We start from the raw sequence: 21,246 nt of genomic DNA, 5'->3' as shown, positions 1-21,246 counted from the left end.
TTACAACAAACTTTGAATTGTGCTACATGTTTATTACCTGACATGAACTGAAGCAGTCTATGAAATTTGTAGCCAGACAGCCAAAGGCTGCTAAAGACACACTTTCTTAGGATGGTGAAATCTGGAGTAACATGTGAGAGTCCGTCCTCATGAAGACGAACTTTGCTTCTCTCCACACAAGTTGTCTCATATCGTACTGTCACTGATGTACAAAAAGATAATTCTTCATGCAACGGGAGAGCGATATTAGATTGACAGGAGCGACATCTAGCAGTGGTTACCTCCTTTAAGCATTTTCCAGGCCTGGAAATAACTATTTTTGATCCCATTCACCATAACATAGGCGTCTGAAAAAAGCTTTATGAAAAGTAATTTAGAGTGGAGAAATAATAGAGACGATTGAGAATCTGAATGTTTGTGAACTTGAGAAGTTCCTAAAGGAAAGAGGTGTCATCTGTGCCTCAGGGAAAGGGTGAGACAGGTGATCAGTAAATTAATGTCAAGAAAGGTTGCCTAACCATTACCATTCACATGACAGGAGGACCTCTTTTACCTTGGAGAACAAAGGAGTTTCAACATGAAACTCCCCTATTCTGACAGCCATCGTCACTCTTGAGTGCTTTCTTGTAAAAAAGAAATCGCCACACATTCCAAACTTTTATTTTAACACGATTTTAGGTATCATCATAAGGTGCAGTAAGAGATGGGGCTGGTTTGAGAACGTAGTTTACAAGGGCGGAGAGTGTTCTGCTGAGTTGATGGCTGGCAGTTACTTGTTACTAAAATCTTTCTCTTAACATTCTAATTTTTAAGTAAGATTTCTAAAACCAAGCATTTATTCTGTTTTATACAGTGTAACAGGCCAGGTTTGAGTGTTCCGGTCTACTTTTTACTTTTCCTGTCCCATTGTCCTCATATGCACTTCTCCTATCTCACAGACGGGAAAACTCCCATCAGGCTAACAGCCTGTACTGCTGTGTGAGAAGTAACAAATACAGACATTAGTCAGCAGATAAAGATTCTGCTGTAGTGTTTCAGGTAGCATGAGTGAAAACTTCAAAAGATAGGGTCTCCTTGATTGACTATTGTTGGTGTTTATGTTGACAGGAAGCAGCCAAGATGTGGGTGTACGCATGCTGGAGGCCTGTAACAACAACCTGGAACTTGCCATTGATATGCACATGGAAGGAGGGGCAGGTAACTCAGGACTAGCTCGCTCTGAGGCTGCCGCTACAGCAGGACCCAGCTCAGCATCATCTTCCTACATTACCAGGTTTGTAAAGCGACCGTTATATTGTGATATTTCTGACACAAAAAGATGGAAAAAATAAGTACTGTAAATCCTCAACCTTTTCAACCACGAAAGAACTAATTATTATGAAAATGACACCAAAAATTATTTTGTTTGTGATTTACTCTGGTTTCATCAGTTTCCTACACTGGTAGAACTGGTCAGTGTTATATATTAAGTGAACAATTCTAAAGCGCAGATTTAATTTTTAGGTGCACATAAATGCATTAGTAGTATCACTATGTATTTCCAGTTGGATATCACCCTGCCTTCCAAACAAACCTTTGTACATGAGAAGGTCTACCAGCAGCCTACGGATGGTCGTGGGTTTTCACTGGGCTCTGCTCAGTTTCCTCCCACCATAATGCTGACCGCCGTCGTATAAGTGAAATATTCTTGAGTACAGTGTAAAACACCAATCAAAGAAATAAATAAATCCAAACAAACCTGAAAACACGTTTCTAATAAAAAAAGTTGGGCAACGTGTAGGTCATCTCCCGTACAATGTTGATACTGGATATGACCTAAAAATTTGACCATATAAGTGCATTTTTTAGAGGCACGTCAATGTTATGAAACACTGCTTTTGGAACTGAGACTTACATTTTTCCAGTGGAATATCACAAACTTCCAAACAAGCCTCACAACAACTTTCTGTATGTGTAAGATCAGTAGAACTAACAGAATCAGGCAAAATGAAAGCCATGACTGAAATTTGAGGTTCATACAGTGAATGAAAGCATAAATTCTGGTTTAACAGTATCCATGGGTGGTTCTAAGCTCAAGAGTAGATTTAGTTTCTGTGGTGTGTTGCTTTTTCTGCCTGTAAGCCCTGTGTTAAGAAAGCTATCATTGATTGTGTAACCAAGACCTTCACGTGTCCTGTGTACTTACAGCGAGGTCCGAGCTCCCATCCCACAGAAAGAGGAAACCCTCGTAGAAGAGACACCAGTATACGGTAAGCTGTAATAAGGCAGACTGCATTCAAAGACTAAACACGATCTACTCAAGGCATAGATTTAGCCGTTTCGTTTCCAATTTTCTCTATCTCTCCCATGTTAATTTCGTCAGAATAGGGCGTCTCAAAGACGCTTTGACACCCTCCTGGCTAAACCTATGACTCAAGGTCAATTCAAGGTCAAACAACCCCAACACTGCTTTTCCCAGTATTTACTGAACAGTGTCTTCAGGGGGCAAAAGCCTTCAAATTGACTAAAATTGACCCCTTTCTGCTTTGTATAGTGCCCTTTGAGAAAACATGGTGCGTGCACCCAATATGTAGATTAACGCCTGTCAAGCACGTTAGTTTGAGTTTAGGAAATGTAGCTCTTCTTCTTGAACGACATAAAACACCAATCAGATAAGTAAATTAATAAATCTTGAGCAAAGCAGGAAACTGGGAACTAATCACAAATTTGCAGCAATAAATATGGGTGTGGACGGTCAGATACCAGAAATCACTTAAATATCGCTATTGCGGTATAACATTATTACTATCCATTCATTCAGACATTTGAATGTCATAAAAATAAAAGTGAATCTAGAAAAGTTAACAAAAATTAAAAGACAGAGGGGTTGCACGTGACGTCATCACCTTGGCAGAACAATAGCAAGGTAGCCATTTTGGAGTCTTGTTTACATGGGCTGCTATAGGTACAGAACTCCAGTATGGCTACCAGAAGTAGGTTATGTAACTCCTCTGTAGGTAGTTTGAAACCGTGTGATATCTCTCGAGACTACATGTATGACAGAACCTTGTCGCGCTTTATGGTATATGTTAGTCAGATGTAGATGTAAGTGTTAATTTCCTGTTGCCAAAATAATTCTTCAGTGAATCCAAACATCCAACCATTGCCTTCCTATTTTGTAGTGCACAGAGAGATCTTTGATGCAGGTAAATTGATTGGTTGGTGTGTCATGTGCTGTATATTTTTGCGCTGCTGTTTTATGGCTGCATGCACCTGTCCAGTGACAAGTAGGAGCTACTGCCTGGTCCTACCTGTACGACTAAGTGTTTATGACTTATTTGTGTTTGTACCTGATGGTTGCTTTATCTCAAATGTCAGATGGGGTCATGGGTTTTCTCCCACCTAATGCTGGCCGCCATTGTATAAATAAAATATTCTTGAATACTATGCAAAAAGCAAATCCAACAAATAAATCAAATGTCAGACATCATAAATGTAAATTTAATGTCTCTGGCCTTGACAGGAAAGTTAAAAAAAAGTAACTTACTAAATAGAATTTCCCAAAGTGTTGTAATAAACAACAGACAAGTAGCTTTCACAAGTAATAAGTAGGATGCCCCCTTTGTGAGAAGTATAGAAGGTTGTCTGAAAATTTAGGTTAACTGTCAGGTACATATATCTAAGGTTAAGTCAAATGGTAGTCTGCTGATAATGTGGGAAAGAAATTGGTATGAATGGTACATGTACTACAAATGGTAATTAAACTCTTGTGGATTAACGTGAATAATATCCAGATTCAGGTAATCATGGAAAAACACATTCAGACTTGTTTCGTTACAAGTTTGGTTAATAGAAATCACCCGATGTGCCTTGAAAACACTTGGCTCAAAATCGTGAAAATGAAGTAAAGTATCCCTGGCACGTTTCTAAAGGAAAGAGGTGTCAACAGTGCCTCAGGGAAAGGGTGAGACAGGTGATCAGTGAATTAATGTGAAGAAAGGTTACCTAAACTTTACCATTCACATGACAGGAGGACCACTTTTACCTTGGATGACAAAGGAGTTTCAACATGAAACTCCCCTATTCTAATACTCATCATCGCTCTTGAGTGCTTTCTTGTAAAAAAGAAATCGCCACACATTCCAAACTTTTATTTTAACACGATTTTGTCTTCCAGACTAACTTCTGAATTCTCTATTCACACTGGTTCATCAGAAATATCAATAGGTATCATCATAAGGTCCAGTAAGTGAGGGGGCTGGTTTGAGAACGTAGTTTACAAGGGCGGAGAGTGTTCTGCTGAGTTGATGGCTGGCAGTTACTTGTTACCAAAATCTTTCTCTTAACATTCTAATTTTTAAGTAAGATTTCTAAAACCAAGCATTTATTCTGTTTTATACAGTGTAACAGGCCAGGGTTGAGTGTTCCGGTGTACTTTTTACTTTTCCTGTAAAGTAAAGTGTCCCTGGGACGTTTCTATCGTAGTTATTGTAATGATTCTGAGACATGACCCTCTGACAACCTTGATGAAGATGTTTAGAAGAGCTTCTGGTTTGAGATTGCATGTAATGCATGATTAAGGCTCCAAAGCGAATCTTTTGCAAAGGTTTGTGGATTCCATGCAGTATTTTGCTCTGCTTTCATAGCTAAAAGTTTAAAGCTGTGAAGTGGTTGATGTGATTTCTGCTTTTAGGGCTGTAAATGATGTGATTTCATTTTTCAGGGCTGTCACTAAGATGGCTTCAGCTTTTTGGGCCGTAAGTGATATGAGTTAGCTTTTAGCACTGTTAGTGATGTGAGTTCAGCTTCTAGGGCTGTGAGTGATGCGAGTTCAGCTTTTAGGGCTGTAAGTGATGCAAGCAGCATTTAGGGCTGTTGGTGATGCGAGTTCAGCTTTAAGGGCTGTAAGTGATGCGAGTTCAGCTTTTAAGGCTGTGAGTCATTTAGAGCTGAAAATAATTTGATTCCATGATCAGGAAACTATTTTAGACTTAAGTCAGAGTTTCAAATCTCTTTAAAATTGTTATTTGTTACATACAGGAAAATACCAGGTTTAATGATTGATATTTTGAGTTAAAGTTTAAGATGGTTTCATGATCCCACTGCCTGGGAAACAAGGAATTGTTGAGTATTTGTCAGTAATACTGCCAGTCACACTCTTTAGTACTTTTTCATCACTTTTTTCCTGTACATAGATGAGTATTTAATTGTTTATTTTTGTTTTCCACTTTGTCTAAGAAGAAAATAATAACTGTCTCCTTTATTTTCTAATTTGTCCTAAGGCTTTCGGGGAAGGAGAAGAACAGCCAGATCCGTGTTCGATGGATTTCGAGATTTTGAAACAGAAACACGTAAGTATCAACTCGTGGGGAAAGTAAAAGGGATCACGGTGTGAATGACAAAAATGTGTCAGAAAGCAAACTGAGCATCATCATGTCCATATGTTACAAGCATAGGATACTTAAAGTCAATATGAACCCAAACAGGAAGTAACTAAATAAGTCATATCATGCCTGTCGTCGTCGGATAAGTGAAATATTCTTTAGTATGGTGTAAAACACCAATCAAATAAATAAATAAGTCATAATTATGGTTATGCATGTTTGTTCAGTTGATACCCAAGAGGCTTGACAGTATGTATGATAATCCAGTAAATCTTTAAAAGGAGAAGAAAAACTTCAAAACATGACACTATAGGCTGAAAAGAGCACTTTTTTTTCTATCTGGTGTTGCCAGCTGCATAGTTTTGCGATTTTTCCTCGCCATACACGTAAAGCCTGAAAACGGTAAAGCTGGCATTTATCGCCAAGTCCATCATGTCCTCCATCTTTAACACCCTGTAATTTATTCTAAGGGTGTGTTGCCTCTCAGCCAGTGAGAGTTGTTAAAACTGCCGGCTTGTTCGTGTAAACTCGGAACCTATGTCCAACATTTCGGTTTCCCGATCGTCAAGTGGAAAAAGGAATGTACTGGTCGCCACCTTCTGGGAAGAAGAGTTCTACCAGAAATGTACGAACTGCATTTTGGTGGTTTCCGATGGCAATTCTCCTCCTAACACAGAAGACTTCAGGACTAGTTCTTAGGCAAAGTGGAGTTGCCCACAGCGATATATATAAGAATTTTTTATTTATAATTTATGACCTTTAGGTACATATTAGAATTTTTTTTATGGCATGCACCTGCGCGGAAATGCATACTCTTTTCAGTGGTATCTGATTGATATTTAAATTTTCTTTTCCTTTAAAGCACTCATAAGCAAGAAAGAGTAAGACATCATCATTATAACATTTATGAACATTATTTACCTGTGCTTACTTCTCATGTGGTTTGCATTTCAATTTTCTCCACAGGCCAGCAGGAGGCTATGCGCTCTGTGACGCGAAGCAACAGTAAGAGGAAGACGTTAGAAGACCTGTTCAGACCTCCCATAGATATGATACATAAGGGCTCCTTTACATCAGTGAGTTATCTCTCCTTTTGATTCGATACACAAGGGCTCTTTTACGTCGATGAGCTATCCCTCACATTGATGCGATACACAAGGATTCCTTTACGCCAGTTAGTTATCTCTCCTATTGATCCGATACACAAGAGCTCCTTTACATTGGTGTGTTGTCCCTCCCATTGATACAATACGTTGAGTTATTCTGCTCGTTTACGTCAGTGAGTTATCCCTTCCATTGGTATGATACACAAGGCTCCTTTACATCTGTGAGTTAGCCCTCCCACTGATACGATGCACAGAGACTCCTTTATGTTGGTGAGTTATCCCTCCCATTGATGCTATGCACAAGGGCTTCTTCATGTTGGCGAGTTATCCCTCCCATTGATGCTATGCATAAGGGCTTCTTCGTGTTGGTGAGTTATCCCTCCCATTGATGCTATGCACAAGGGCTTCTTCATGTTGGTGAGTTCTCCATCCCATTGGTTCTATGCACCAGGGCTCCTTCATGTTGGTGAGTTATCCCTCCCGTTGATGCTATGCACAAGGGCTCCTTCATGTTGGTGAGTTATCCCTCCCATTGATACTATACACAAGGGCTCCTTCATGTTGGTGAGTTATCCCTCCCATTGATACTATACACAAGGGCTCCTTCATGTTGGCGAGTTGGCCCTCCCCTTTTATGCAATGCGCAAGGGCTCTTCCACTGATGCGATACCCATGGACTCCTTTACATCAGTGAGTTATCCCTCCCATTGATGCTATGCACAAGAGCTCCTTCACATCGGTGAGTTATCCCTCCCGTTGATGAGGTATACAAGGGCTCCTTTACAGCTGTAAGTTGGTCCGCCCATTGATACGAGAGACAAGGTGAGTTACCCCACCCATTGCTGTGAGATTAAAGAGCTCCTGAGTTATCACTCCTATTCGTGTGATGTACAAGGGCACCTTTACGTCAGTGAATTATCCCTCATGAAGTAGATCAAATGTAGTTTTCGTGGTTAATTTCAAATCACTCAAATCATTCAATCATTCAATGTCTAGATCCGAAGCAACATGCTGCCATGGCTTGGTATGTGGTGTGTTAAGTACTGTTGTTTGATTGACAGGCGAGAGACAGCGGCACGACTGATGGGCGGTGGCTAATGGTGAATGTTCAGAACGTTCAGGAGTTTGCGTGTCAGGCCCTGAACAGAGATGTATGGAGTAACAGTGCTGTCAAGGCTATCATCAAACAGCATTTTGTCTTCTGGCAGGTATGTGTCAAGTTCCTTATTCTTTACCGCTCTTTGAACTTTCTTCACATCACTCTCATCACTAGACAAGATTGACCTTTATGCCAAACATGGTGGCCTGTTTAGGCTTAGCCTCACCACTGGTGTTCTTACGCGGAACTATTTAATCAGCTTTCAGCAGTAAGGCCGTTTCAGGTGTTTGTTAGAAAATGTGTGTGTATAAGATATTATTAGAAATTAAGATGGAGACAAGAGTTTTTGTGTTTTCTCACATCGCTTTCTGTTGCATCGCCATGACCCTAGTGTTGTTAAAGATTTCTGTAATAAGTTATTGTTTTGTAATAGAGCAAGGTGGCAATAAAGTAAGCTTTATTACATGTAATGATAATCCGATAAGGTGAAATGTGGCTGTCTCATTGTGCAGTTACCCAAATTCATCAACATTTTTGCGTATAAAAGACCAACTTTCACTGCTGTTTATGCACCTTTTTAATTTCTTTTTAAAGACACAGCTACATTGGCTTGGTTGGCCAATTTCAAGGCTTCAAGAAAAGTATAATTGTATCAGTCTGTGCAGAATAAAGCCCTCAAAGTGTGCTTGAATAAACACAATGCAATCATGCAAAAAGGTTGAAGAATTACAATTTCATACCAGTAGACATTACAAGCTGCCTGATGCTAAATCATCAGGAAATCCTACACAGGAGCTGATTGCAAGCTGCCTGATGCCAAGCGGAAACCCTACACAGGAGCTGATTACAAGCTGCCTCATGCCAAGCGGAAATCCTACACAGGAGTTGATTACAAGCTGCCTTATGCCAAGCGGAAATCCTACACAGGAGCTGATTACAAGCTGCCTCATGCCAAGCGGAAACCCTACAGGAGTTGATTACAAGCTGCCTTATGCCCAGCGGAAATCCTACACAGGAGCTGATTACAAGCTGCCTCATGCCAAGCGGAAACCCTACACAGGAGCTGATTACAAGCTGCCTTATGCCAAGCGGAAATCCTACACAGGAGCTGATTACAAGCTGCCTGATGCCAAGTGGAAATCCTACACAGGAGCTGATTACAAGCTGCCTGATGCCAAGTGGAAATCTTACACAGGAGTTGATTACAAGCTGCCTGATGCCAAGCGGAAATCCTACACAGGAGCTGATGACAAGCTGCCTGATGCCAAGCGGAAATCCTACACAGGAGTTGATTACAAGTTGCCTTATGCCAAGTGGAAATCCTACACAGGAGCTGATTACAAGCTGCCTTATGCCAAGCGGAAATCCTACACAGGAGCTGATTACAAGCTGCCTTATGCCAAGCGGAAATCCTACACAGGAGTTGATTACAAGCTGCCTGATGCCAAGTGGAAATCCTACACAGGAGCTGATTACAAGCTGCCCGATGCCAAGCGGAAATCCTACACAGGAGCTGATTACAAGCTGCCCGATGCCAAGCGGAAATCCTACACAGGAGCTGATTACAAGCTGCCTGATGCCCAGAGAAAGTCCTACACAGGATCTGACAAACGGCTGGCAATAACCAGAGTGACTGGGGAGCCATGTGCTAAAAGTCGGGGAAAACAACGAGATATCAGAATCCACTTTGAGAAGCTGGCTGAAGACTGAGGAGAACCTGAAAAGTTTCATTGACACCATAAATGAGGAGAGCAGCTTGACAAGGGGGAAAAAGGCATGCTAACACCACATACCTAGACAAATCTCCGTTCATATGGTTTTCCATAGTGAAGCCGACGTTTTCCCATATTTCGACCTATTCTAAACATACATGCTGAAAAGTTTGATGCTTCTCACGGGAACAAATTGTCTACATGTCATTAGCCTAGTTCACTTTGCTGGGAAAAGTTACCAGTAGACGTGGAATATGCCCACCAGAATCCCGCCATCCTCGAAGCATAATTTCATGATGGAGGATTATGATGAGCATTAAATCTACAATATTGCCCAACAGTACACTCATTACCAAGATCGTTGGATTCATGACCCCGAAAATTACAGTCTTATTTTTGTGGGAAGAAAGCTGATGAATTCGAACTAAAATCTGTGCATCGACAAGTTGATCAGTTATCTGTCCACAATGTCAATTATCCATTCACAACATCAATTATCCATTCACAACATCAATTATCTATCCACAAAATCAATTATCCATTCACAACACCAGTTATCCATCCACAACATCAATTATCCATTCACAACATCAATTATCAATCCACAACATTGAACACAACACGAATTATCCATCCACAACATCAGCTATCCATCCATAACACCAATTATCCACACACAATATTAAACACAACACGAGTTATCCATCCACAACATCAGTTATCCGTCCATAACACAAATTATCCATACACAACATTTAACACAACACAAGTTATCCATCTACACCATCAGTTATCCATTCACAACATGCACTATCCATACACAACATGATTTATCCATCCACAACATCAAACACAACACGAGTTATCCATCCACAACACCAATTATCTATTCACAGCACCAGTTATCCATCCACAACATCAATTATCCATACACAACATTAAACACAACACGAGTTATCCATCCATAACATCAGTGAGCTGGAGGAACTTACCAAAAAAGGACCTGGAAACGGCAGTTGCGACTTCATCTAAGTAAACCAGAGGCAGAGGTTGAAGACAACTGGACTGAAGTGGATTGTGCGATGACGGAACCGTTACTTGACAATGGAGTCTTGGCCAAACTAGCCTATCTATACATTACTGAGTGGTTGGTGTATTCCCATGTTTCTATGGTACATGTACATTTGTTCAGTAGAGCATTTTGCTGTTGCCAGGTGTACCATGACAGTGAAGAAGGCAGGAAGTACATGCAGTTTTACAAAATCACCACATGGCCGTATGTAGCAGTGCTGGATCCAAGAACAGGTGTGTCCTTATAATGCAGCCAGCTATCTGGCTGTTACAGGCCTTTCTCTTTTGCATTCCAGGTTGCACTTTACTACAACGAGCAGTCGTTGTCAAATTAACACCCACTCGTGGACAATGGCTGCACCTGCTTCCCTCAACCAATAAAATGGCAACATTTCAAAGTAACACTTCTTACTTGGAATTTTCAGTTACTGGGAATGGGGATAAAATTTCCAATGTAGAATTTTAGTGAATGAATATTTAATGTATGTACTAAGGATGTCGTTGTTAGGTTAAGGCACAAGGCTGTCAAGTGAAATTAGCTGCCAGCTCCCGTCTACCGCAAGAGCTTACAAATCTAAAATTGCAGCCATCTGAGATGCAAATGTGACTGATTTAAACCACAGGTGAATGGGGCAACTTCTAGTTAATTATAGTTATTAACATCATAGTTAATATTGATGTGTGTGTTTTGTTCAGGTGAAAACATGGCAGTGTGGAACAAACTGGATAATGTGACGTTCTGCGATTTAGGTAAGAAGTCAGCCCTGCTAAATTATAAAGCTGGGTGGAGTTATGGCCCTTGTCTGTAAAAGAAAGGAATGTTAATACTGTTTGAACTTTCTGACATCCGTGTTTTATGCATGAATTACAACAGCGTTGATTGTCTAATATTGACCCTCAGGGTCACTTCATGGTTACATTATTCTGGATACCTTTGACTCGTAGCTCATCTGGCTATAGCTAATGTAAACCTTTCCCTTCCTGAACTTTTTCTCACTGAAGGTGTGTAGTCAATGGTTTATTCCTTTTGTTGTTAAACTGGTAAAGTAGTATTGATGTATTACAAGAGAGCAATGTCAGTCCCACTTGGGACCAGGTAGGAAAGTAGTATTGATGTATAACAAGAGATCATTGTCAGTCCCTCTTGGGACCAGGTAGGAAAGTACTGCCGATGTATTACAAGAGGGTAATGTCAGTCTCACTTTGGACCAGGTAGGAAAGTACTACCGATGTATTACAAGAGAGCAATGTCAGTCCCACTTGGGACCTGATAGGAAAGTACTACTGGTGTATTACAAGAGAGCAATGTCAGTCCCACTTGGGACCAGGTAGGAAAGTACTACTGATGTATTACAAGAGAGCAATGTCAGTCCCACTTGGGACAAGGTAGGAAAGTACTACTGATGTATTACAAGAGAGCAATGTCAGTCCCACTTGGGACCAGGTAGGAAAGTACTACTGGTGTATTACAAGAGAGCAATGTCAGTCCCACTTGGGACCAGGTAGGAAAGTACTACTGATGTATTACAAGAGGGCAATGTCAGTCCCACTTGGGACCTGGTAGGAAAGTACTACTGGTGCATTACAAGAGGGCAACTTGGGACCTGGTAGGAAAGTACTACTGGTGCATTACAAGAGAGCAATGTCAGTCTCACTTGGGACCAGGTAGGAAATTAGTATTGATGTATTACAAGAGGGCAATGTCATTCCCACTTGGGGCCAGGTAGGAAAGTACTACTGATGTATTACAAGAGAGCAAAGTCAGTCCCACTTGGGACCTGGTAGGAAAGTACTACTGTTGTATTACAAGAGAGCAATGTCAGTACCACTTGGGACCAGGTAGGAAAGTACTACTGATGTATTACAACAGGGCAATGTCAGTCCCACTTGGGACCAGGTAGGAAAGTACTACTGGTGCATTACAAGAGGGCAATGTCAGTCTCACTTGGGACCTGGTAGGAAAGTAGTATTGATGTATTACAAGAGAGCAATGTCAGTCCCACTTGGGACCAGGTAGGAAAGTACTACTGATGTATTACAAGAGGGCAATGTCAGTCCCACTTGGGGCCAGGTAGGAAAGTACTACTGGTGCATTACAAGAGGGCAATGTCATTCTCACTTGGGACCTGGTAGGAAAGTACTACTGGTGCATTACAAGAGAGCAATGTCAGTCCCACTTGGGACCTGGTAGGAAAGTAGTATTGATGTATTACAAGAGGGCAATGTCAGTCCCACTTGGGACCAGGTAGGAAAGTACTACTGCTGCATTACAAGAGAGCAATGTCAGTCTCACTTGGGACCTGGTAGGAAAGTACTATTGATGTATTACAAGAGAGCAATGTCAGTCCCACTTGGGACCAGGTAGGAAAGTACTACTGATGTATTACAAGAGGGCAATGTCAGTCCCACTTGGGGCCAGGTAGGAAAGTACTACTGGTGCATTACAAGAGGGCAATGTCATTCTCACTTGGGACCTGGTAGGAAAGTACTACTGGTGCATTACAAGAGAGCAATGTCAGTCCCACTTGGGACCTGGTAGGAAAGTACTATTGATGTATTACAAGAGGGCAATGTCAGTCCCACTTGGGACCAGGTAGGAAAGTACTACTGCTGCATTACAAGAGAGCAATGTCAGTCTCACTTGTGACCTGGTAGGAAAGTAGTATTGGTGGATTACAAGAGAGCAAAGTCAGTCCCACTTGGGACCAGGTAGGAAAGTACTACTGATGTATTACAAGAGAGCAATGTCAGTCCCACTTGGGACCAAGTAGGAAAGTACTACTGGTGCATTACAAGAGGGCACTGTCAGTCCCACTTGGGACCTGGTAGGAAAGTACTACTGGTGCATTACAAGAGATCAAATCAGTCTCATTTGGGACCTGGTGGGAAAGTACTATTGATGTATTACAAGAGAGCAAAGTCATTCCCACTTGGGACCAGGTAGGAAAGTAGTGCTTTTGTATGACAGGAAAGCACTGTCTTTCCAGCTTGGATGCAAGTTGCAATTGTGTGGTTTTGTAAACGTTGACTTTGTAGGGTGTGTTAAGTGCAAACATCAAAGTTATAATAAAAATGTAACATCTCTAAGGTTTGAAGGAATATGAATACAGTTTCTTAATTCTGATTAACATTTAAAGTTTAACTAAATTTGTACTTGTCCCCTCTTTTTCAGTCACAGAATTTTTAGCCCTAAATCCTTCACTAGATGGTTTGTCGAAGTCTCCACCTGCTAAGAAAACAAAGCGAGTAAGTCGCATTACACTGCATCTCTCCCTCATTTTTTATTTATTTGATTGGTGTTTTACGCTGTACTCGAGAATATTTCACTTATACCACGGCAGCCAGCATTATAGAGGGAGAAAAAAATGGGGGAAACGCACGACCATCAGCAGGTTGCTGACAGACCTTCACAGATACTGCATCTCTGCCTTATCCTGCCACCTGTCCTAAATGGTGCATGTTGGACTGGGCACAGTGTTTGATTTAATTTAAATTTCAGTCCAGATCAGCATAATATCATATATTGTAGCTTTTAATGAATAAATACAGGATAACCAAGACTCTGAGATGCAAAGTTTGAAGATCTTCAACATAATTCTTGAAAGTGTGCCTAGATGTTTCAACAACTTAGCGAAAAATTTGGGAGTCACCCATGTGACTGTACGGTACTGAATGGTGTGTCTTCGTGTACAGTTATTTAACAGCTTTTTGGTACCGGTTCAGATTTTTTTAGATCATGACTAAGTCCATGGTTTACAGTACTGGCCTTGGGATCAGGAAGCGATTTTAGACTTGATTTGAAAAATTTTGGATCACTTTAAAATTTCTAATGTAACCAGATAAAAGAAAATATTGCTCGGTAACTTAAATTGTACAAAAAACTTTCAGCTAAAACAATGGAAGAGGACATACCAAATTTAATGATTAAAATCCCGATTTATGTCTAAGATAGTTTATGTTCCTTGGGCCTGGCACTTAACAAATGTTTTATTTATTATTTGATCAGTGTTTTATGCTGTACTCAAGAATATTTCACTTACACGATGGCAGCCAGCATCATGGTGGGAGGAAACCGGGCTCTTCCTATGACCACCCACTGTCATGTTTACTCTAGATCTCTAACGTCGTAGTGATTTTCCATATTGTAGTCAATGGCAGATTAAAGTTGTGGACTTCAGCGATGAAGGTCCAAGTTGTAAATAGCTGTCTCGGGAATTGGACATACTGGAAGAATATTTCATCCACCGCTTGAACTGTTGATACAGTAAGCCTGCTTTATCATTTACAGTTTAAGTAGCCTGTAGACGCAAGGCCAGAGTATACTGGTTCAGGTTGTAGCCTCTGGCGGCGTTGTGCTGCTGATTATGACCCCTATTAAATTTAATAATTACAAAATTACAATAGAATTGTTGTGCAACTAGATTCATGCTCAATTCTGAAACAAATGAAAATAAATCTAAGCACCACTGAGGCTGATCTAGGCGTTTGACTGTCACTGGATTTTATGCTTCACTTTTGTGGTGATGGCTTCCGAGATGAGGGCAGTACTGACCTAGTTATCGCAGACATCTGAGAAAGCACTATAGCTTATCACAGCGTTTCATTAATATTACTATTTTATAAAAGAAAACAGAAAAAAATTATCTTTGTATGCAAGAAAAACAAAGGAGCAAAATTTAAATTCTTCAATTCTCATAAACTTTGAGGAAAAAAAAAAATACCATAAGTTTAAATTAATTTGGAGGTGAGATGCCGTTTTCCCCTTCTCATCAGCCTTCTGCACCCCTAATGAATTTTTCACTGACGCTGATATTTGTCATTTAAAAACTGTTAACTAAACGGTAAACTGCACTTTAAAAAAAAAAAAAAGTCTCTAAGTAGGCCTAGGGTGTACTGGGGTGATGAATGCGCCTTGGGCCAAGACGGTATGCTACGGTCTGGCATAATTTGTGATACTGTAATTGAGTATAGCTCAGCTTGGAAATCAACTAATTTTACTTCTGTGGTGGTTCCGTAAATCTGTAAATCTGTTCTGTAAATCTCTCGGACCTCTCCCACAGCACTGTGTGACATGGCCCCTGGGCTGTGGTATATGTAACTAAATCATTGTAAACAATCTCAAAACGATGTCTTATGCAGTAGTTCTGTTTTATCACGTGACTTCATGGAGTGAATGGGTAAAGGCTACGTCACAGCTTAGGCCACGCAATCTTATAGCAATGTGTTTGATTGGATAAACTTTTCAAGATGTCTGCCTCGATTCACACCAGCTATTTGCGCAGTATTGAAATGAGCTTGGGAATCCTGCTTTCGATTGAAATATGTTTTAGCCAGGTGCTGTCCTTCAAGTGGTGACGCAGTAGATATATTTTCAAAACAGGTCACTTGGTGATATATGACGATGCTGCAATATTGAAGACTTCAAACATAACCCAGTTCTATTTTATTGTAGGTGTATTTTTTTGCAGTTTTCAAGTTGAAACTGTGCTTGAGTCGATGTTAAGCTTCAGGGATTGCAAAGATTAACTTGGAGTGGGCAAAATTTGTCAAATTCTGCGTAACTTGTGAAGGTTTCAGTGCCTCAGTATAGCCACGTTGGTTGGTTGCCCTTCAGCAAAGCAATCCTGACCATGCTACTTCAAACAGTTTGTCTCCACTTTTCTGATCTGTCATGTGTGTCGTTGTTGTTGTTGTTCACAGCAAGACAGTATAGTTGATGCCAGCGAGGATGATCAAATGATGGCTGCTATTCAAGCTTCTCTTGAAGATAACTCTAAGAGTAAACCCAACTGTGTAACAATAGACAGCGATTCATCGGAGGATGAGGAGCTGGAAACATTTACTGACTCCGATGACGTGAACTCAAATCCATCCCCTGTGAAAAAACCACGAGTTAGTAGGAAGAAATCCCCGATCAAAAAAGACAGTTTGTGCTCAAAACTTACAAACTCGGCAAACTCTTGTTCTTCTGCCAATCATAAAAACTCGGCGGGGAAAAAATGTGCAAAACGAAGGAGATCTTCTGAAAAAGAGGAAGAAAAGAGTGCAGTAGTGGTAGAGCCAGAACGGTGGAGAAACTACCTTGGAGATGAAGGAGGTAAGTAGAAGCAAAATGCTATTCTGATTCTTTGCCCAGGGCCCCATCACCTTGTTCGATTGTAAGATCAGATCTGTCTCACATGAACTGGCCTGCTGCAGACAGTATCTTTTCTCAATGATAAAGAAGGGTATAAAAAAATAAAATGAAACCGAAAACTCGCGGATTTGGTGGGAATTGTGGACTATCCCAGCTATTGTGCCTGTGAAAGACGTATTGACATGTACATGAGCCATAAAATCAGAAAAGAAATGATCAGGCAAAATAAAGACGTTTATTTTCAGGGGTTGTTTTAATCAATTTTTTTCATTTCTCATTTGTTGGCTTGTCGGTGAAACAAAAAATAAAATTGAGGTTGCCTAATGGAAGAGTTTAATATACATTAACCTTCTGCAGTACGATGCGAAGATGTAGGTCAATCGTCATTGGCTTATTAGTGTCTGTAAATATACAGCAACAACTTTCAGCAGTACGAAGGGAACATCTAGGTCAGTTCTCATTGGCTTATTAGTGTCTGTAAATATACAGCAACAACTTTCAGCAGTACTAAGCGAAGATGTAGGTCAATTCTCATTGGCTTATTAGTGTCTGTAAATATACAGCAACAGCTTTCAGCAGTATGAAGGGAAGATGTAAGTCAATTGTCATTGGCTTATTAGTGTCTGTAAATATACAGCAACAACTTTCAGCAGTACGAAGGGAACATCTAGGTCAGTTCTCATTGGCTTATTAGTGTCTGTAAATATACAGCAACAACTTTCAGCAGTACCAAGCGAAGATGTAAGTCAATTGTCATTGGCTTATTAGTGTCTATAAATATACAGCAACAACTTCCAGCAGTACGAAGGGAACATCTAGGTCAGTTCTCATTGGCTTATTAGTGTCTGTAAATATACAGCAACAACTTTCAGCAGTACCAAGCGAAGATGTAGGTCAGTTCTCATTGGCTTATTAGTGTCTATAAATATACAGCAACACCTTTCAGCAGTACCAAGCGAAGATGTAGGTCAATTCTCATTGGCTTATTAGTGTCTGTAAATATACAGCAACAACTTTCAGCAGTACCAAGCGAAGATGTAGGTCAATTCTCATTGGCTTATTAGTGTCTGTAAATATACAGCAACAACTTTCAGCAGTACCAAGCGAAGATGTAGGTCAATTCTCATTGGCTTATTAGTGTCTGTAAATATACAGCAACAACTTTCAGCAGTACCAAGCGAAGATGTAGGTCAATCGTCATTGGCTTATTAGTGTCTATAAATATACAGCAACACCTTTCAGCAGTACCAAGTGAAGATGTAGGTCAATTGTCATTGGCTTATTAGTGTCTGTAAATATACAGCAACAACTTTCAGCAGTACCAAGCGAAGATGTAGGTCAATCGTCATTGGCTTATTAGTGTCTGTAAATATACAGCAACACCTTTCAGCAGTACGAAGGAAACATCTAGGTCAATTGTCATTGGCTTATTAGTGTCTGTAAATATACAGCAACAACTTTCAGCAGTGCCAAGCGAAGATGTAGGTCAATTGTCATTGGCTTATTAGTGTCTGTAAATATATGGCAACAGCTTTCTGCAGTACGAAGGGAAGATGTAGGTCAGTTCTCATTGGCTTATTAGTGTCTGTAAATATACAGCAACAACTTTCAGCAGTGCCAAGCGAAGATGTAGGTCAATTGTCATTGGCTTATTAGTGTCTGTAAATATATGGCAACAGCTTTCTGCAGTACGAAGGGAAGATGTAGGTCAATTCTCATTGGCTTATTAGTGTCTGTAATTGATCTTGTCTTTATAGTGGGGAAACAGAAAAATGAATGCAAATCAACCAAAGTTCACTGAAAGCATGCACAGTGTATATTGGCAGTCCTGGCCATAAAAAGCCAGTGGTCACTCTCCTTCACCCGAGGTCAAATGTAGACAAATAACTTGTTACTCACTATGAAATGGGTTATCCATGTGCTGGCATGTGCAAATGTATGATTTGCTTGCCTACTGCTTACCTAAAATGATAAGGAAAACAGAAAACTATTTGCAGTCTATTCTGTCTTGGCCAGGGCTGTGCTGGTGTTAAATAAAAGTTAAATATGTTTTGATTTATAGTTTCAATTTTTCATTGTAGACTCGCAGGCCACATTGATGTTCCGATACCCAGACGGCAGCCGCGAACAACTCGCAATACCTCATACTTCACAGCTCTGGGTAAATAGTTAGAAATAGATAAAACTGTCAACACATCGTAATTAAAAATTCTTTAATTTCAGCGTTAAATTTGTACTAATGAATACATAGCAATTGATTTATTTATTAGATTGGAGATTTATGCCACAGGTGCTCAAGAATATTTCACTTATACAGCATTATGGTTGAAGGAAACTCCTGGGGGAAACCCACGACTGTTTGCAAGTTGCTTGAAAACCTTGTGACATATGACCGGAAAGGAAGCCAGCATGAGCTGAACTTAAACTCACAGTGATCGCATTGGCAAGAGGCTGCTTTTGGACATTTTGCTAAGTCAGCACCAAATTAATTGAAGATAACCCCTCTTAAGATTAGAAAACAGACCAATTCTTGAAAAAAGGGGCTGACAGGATGGGCATTTCCTTGTATCGGGAAGAGGTGGGGGTGGTTTACAGTGACTGTAATAATTAAACACGTTGGATTCCATTGTTATACCTGTGTCATTTAAGGGATTGTAAAAAAACAACTAAATTAATAAATGTTCCAAACCATTGCTGCTTTAGAATATATTTACTTGTGTTGTTTATCGCCATGCGCAAGAATTTTTCACTTGTACAATTGTGGTCAGTGTTAGAAGTGAAAGGAACCAGACGTATGTTAGATAAAAATACTAAAATGCTGTTTATAGATTGTAAATATATGATCTGTTAATCTACAGGTAAAGGCAAAGAAAACACTAAAGTGAAGTTTTTTAGACCATTAGACACAGTCCAGGAAATTAGTTTGATTTATTTTTTTTAGAATTTTTTCAACCGAGTTAAATGGGTTCAAAACATGAGATTGTATGGTAGTCTGTAGTGACCCAGAGGGTATCAGTGACGTCGCATCCATATTTTTGGCTTGAAATAGTTCATGTCAAGGTCCATTCAGCGTATACATTCATAAATCTGTAAGAATCTGCATTTTGGATGATGAAATATAGCAGTCTGTGTGTGATAAGTGGTAAAAACCTAATGTGACGTCACTGGTTGCATTATGGTCATAAAAGGTCACCATAGAATCCAAAGTTTCAAATGCACTTTAGCAGGTTGAAAAAAATCTAAGAAATTAAATCAAACTTTTTTTTTTATGGGCACTGTTTAATAGACTTTCTATCTGACATAAACGTGTACTTCTGATCACATAACTGTTTCTTTGCATTTAAATGGTAATATGAATTGTTCTCTTCTTTGCAGGCCTTGGTGTACTTTGTTATTGGAAAAGGCTATTCCAATGAGCAATATGAATTAGTCACCCAGTTTCCACGGCGACGCATTTCCGATCTGGACCTAGAATCAACGTTACAACAGAATGGTTTGCATACACGAGAAACAGTGTTTGTGCAAGCCAGGTGATGCTTGTTAATTCCATCATATATTTTTTTATAGCTGCTGGACATTTTAAAACATGGAATACATTTATGAAGCCAGGACATTGTCTTTTCTCAGGGATTCCACTTAATCTGGGATTGCAAATTTAAAATTTAGAATTTACATTTTTTTGTAAAGAATCACCAGGTATTTTTAATAGGTAACAGGATTTCCTCACTGCCACAACAAATGTCCGGAGAACTTGTTATTAAAATGAACTTCAGTAAAAAAAAAACCTTTTCAGCTGAAACAAAATTTAACTTTATGTATTTTTGGTGCAAAGCAGAATTTACCTCCCTGAATTGTTTGCATATCTGTCGCATGACCTTGTACATACCACTCATTGTTCTCATGATATACTTGTATATACACTGGGGTTTTTATGCACATTCTTGCCTTGGGCTTCTTTTCTTCATGTCTAGAATTAATTTATTTGTTTTATTGATGTGTTACACCTCAGGGTGTGGTGATATGCCTGAAAAATTGCACAGTTAAGTACGATATTGAACCTCAAGCACACATACATACATAGTCTAAATGACCTAAAATTACGCTCACAAAAGTGCATTTTTAAATGACAAATAAATGTGATAAATTTTTTTTTTTTTGGTGCTGATACTTACAATTTTCCATGGAAAATATTATCCCATTTTCCAAGCAAATCTCAAAACCTTCAGAATCAGAAAGAATGGGCAAGTTAGTCATGGACAGTCAGTTAGGGTCATTTAGGGCACATACATATTACCACAGGAAAGTGGACCTTGGCCAAGTGGTTAACACGTCTTTCAGTTGCTAGGACACGCATATATTGGTAAATTGTAGGTTCAATCCCAGTGTCTGTAGAGACACAAGAAAGTGCTGAATTTTGACATCAACCAAAATGATCAAGTGCCAGATGTCAAACATATTATATTAAATAGACGATTTGTGAACATAAGGAGAGGCGCAAATTTGCCATACATGTAACTGTGACGTCCTGCAAAAAAGGTCAATGACCTGTTTGCCATGTTAAAGGACACACTGCATGTCAATTTGACTAGCCCAGAGATAGGCAGAGTGACTGAAGGAACAGCTAGTCAGAACAGGGAAGAGCATACATGACATACTACATATAGTTTGTTCAATCTATAAACCAACCAGTATGAAGAGCATACTGGTTTCATTACTATACCAACCATTACGAAGAGCATACCGGTTTCATCACTAAACC

At 39.8% G+C, this 21,246-nt stretch overlaps 1 protein-coding gene across 2 annotated transcripts; it reads left to right on the top strand.

The window, feature by feature from the left end:
- Positions 1-1,109: 1,109 nt before the first annotated feature.
- LOC135479200 (UBX domain-containing protein 7-like) lies at positions 1,110-20,408 on the top strand. 2 transcript variants are annotated; one of them, XM_064758989.1, is made up of 12 exons: positions 1,110-1,273; positions 2,188-2,249; positions 3,162-3,185; positions 5,262-5,330; positions 6,330-6,439; positions 7,531-7,677; positions 10,495-10,585; positions 11,048-11,101; positions 13,524-13,597; positions 16,052-16,448; positions 18,569-18,648; positions 19,863-20,408. In XM_064758989.1, the coding sequence occupies exons 1-12, from the start codon at positions 1,134-1,136 to the stop codon at positions 20,019-20,021; spliced, it is 1,407 nt and encodes a 468-aa protein (XP_064615059.1). In that variant the 5' UTR covers positions 1,110-1,133; the 3' UTR covers positions 20,022-20,408. The 2 variants fall into 2 exon arrangements, with proteins under 2 accessions (XP_064615059.1, XP_064615060.1); XM_064758990.1 differs by lacking the exon at positions 3,162-3,185.
- The last annotated feature ends 838 nt before the right edge of the window (positions 20,409-21,246 follow it).

This window comes from Liolophura sinensis, chromosome 12, assembly GCF_032854445.1.
Source record: "Liolophura sinensis isolate JHLJ2023 chromosome 12, CUHK_Ljap_v2, whole genome shotgun sequence".
In the NCBI taxonomy this organism is placed as follows: Eukaryota; Metazoa; Mollusca; class Polyplacophora; order Chitonida; family Chitonidae; genus Liolophura; species Liolophura sinensis.
Note: the sequence above shows the minus strand (reverse complement) of the source record. Positions and strands in the feature narration are given on the sequence as shown.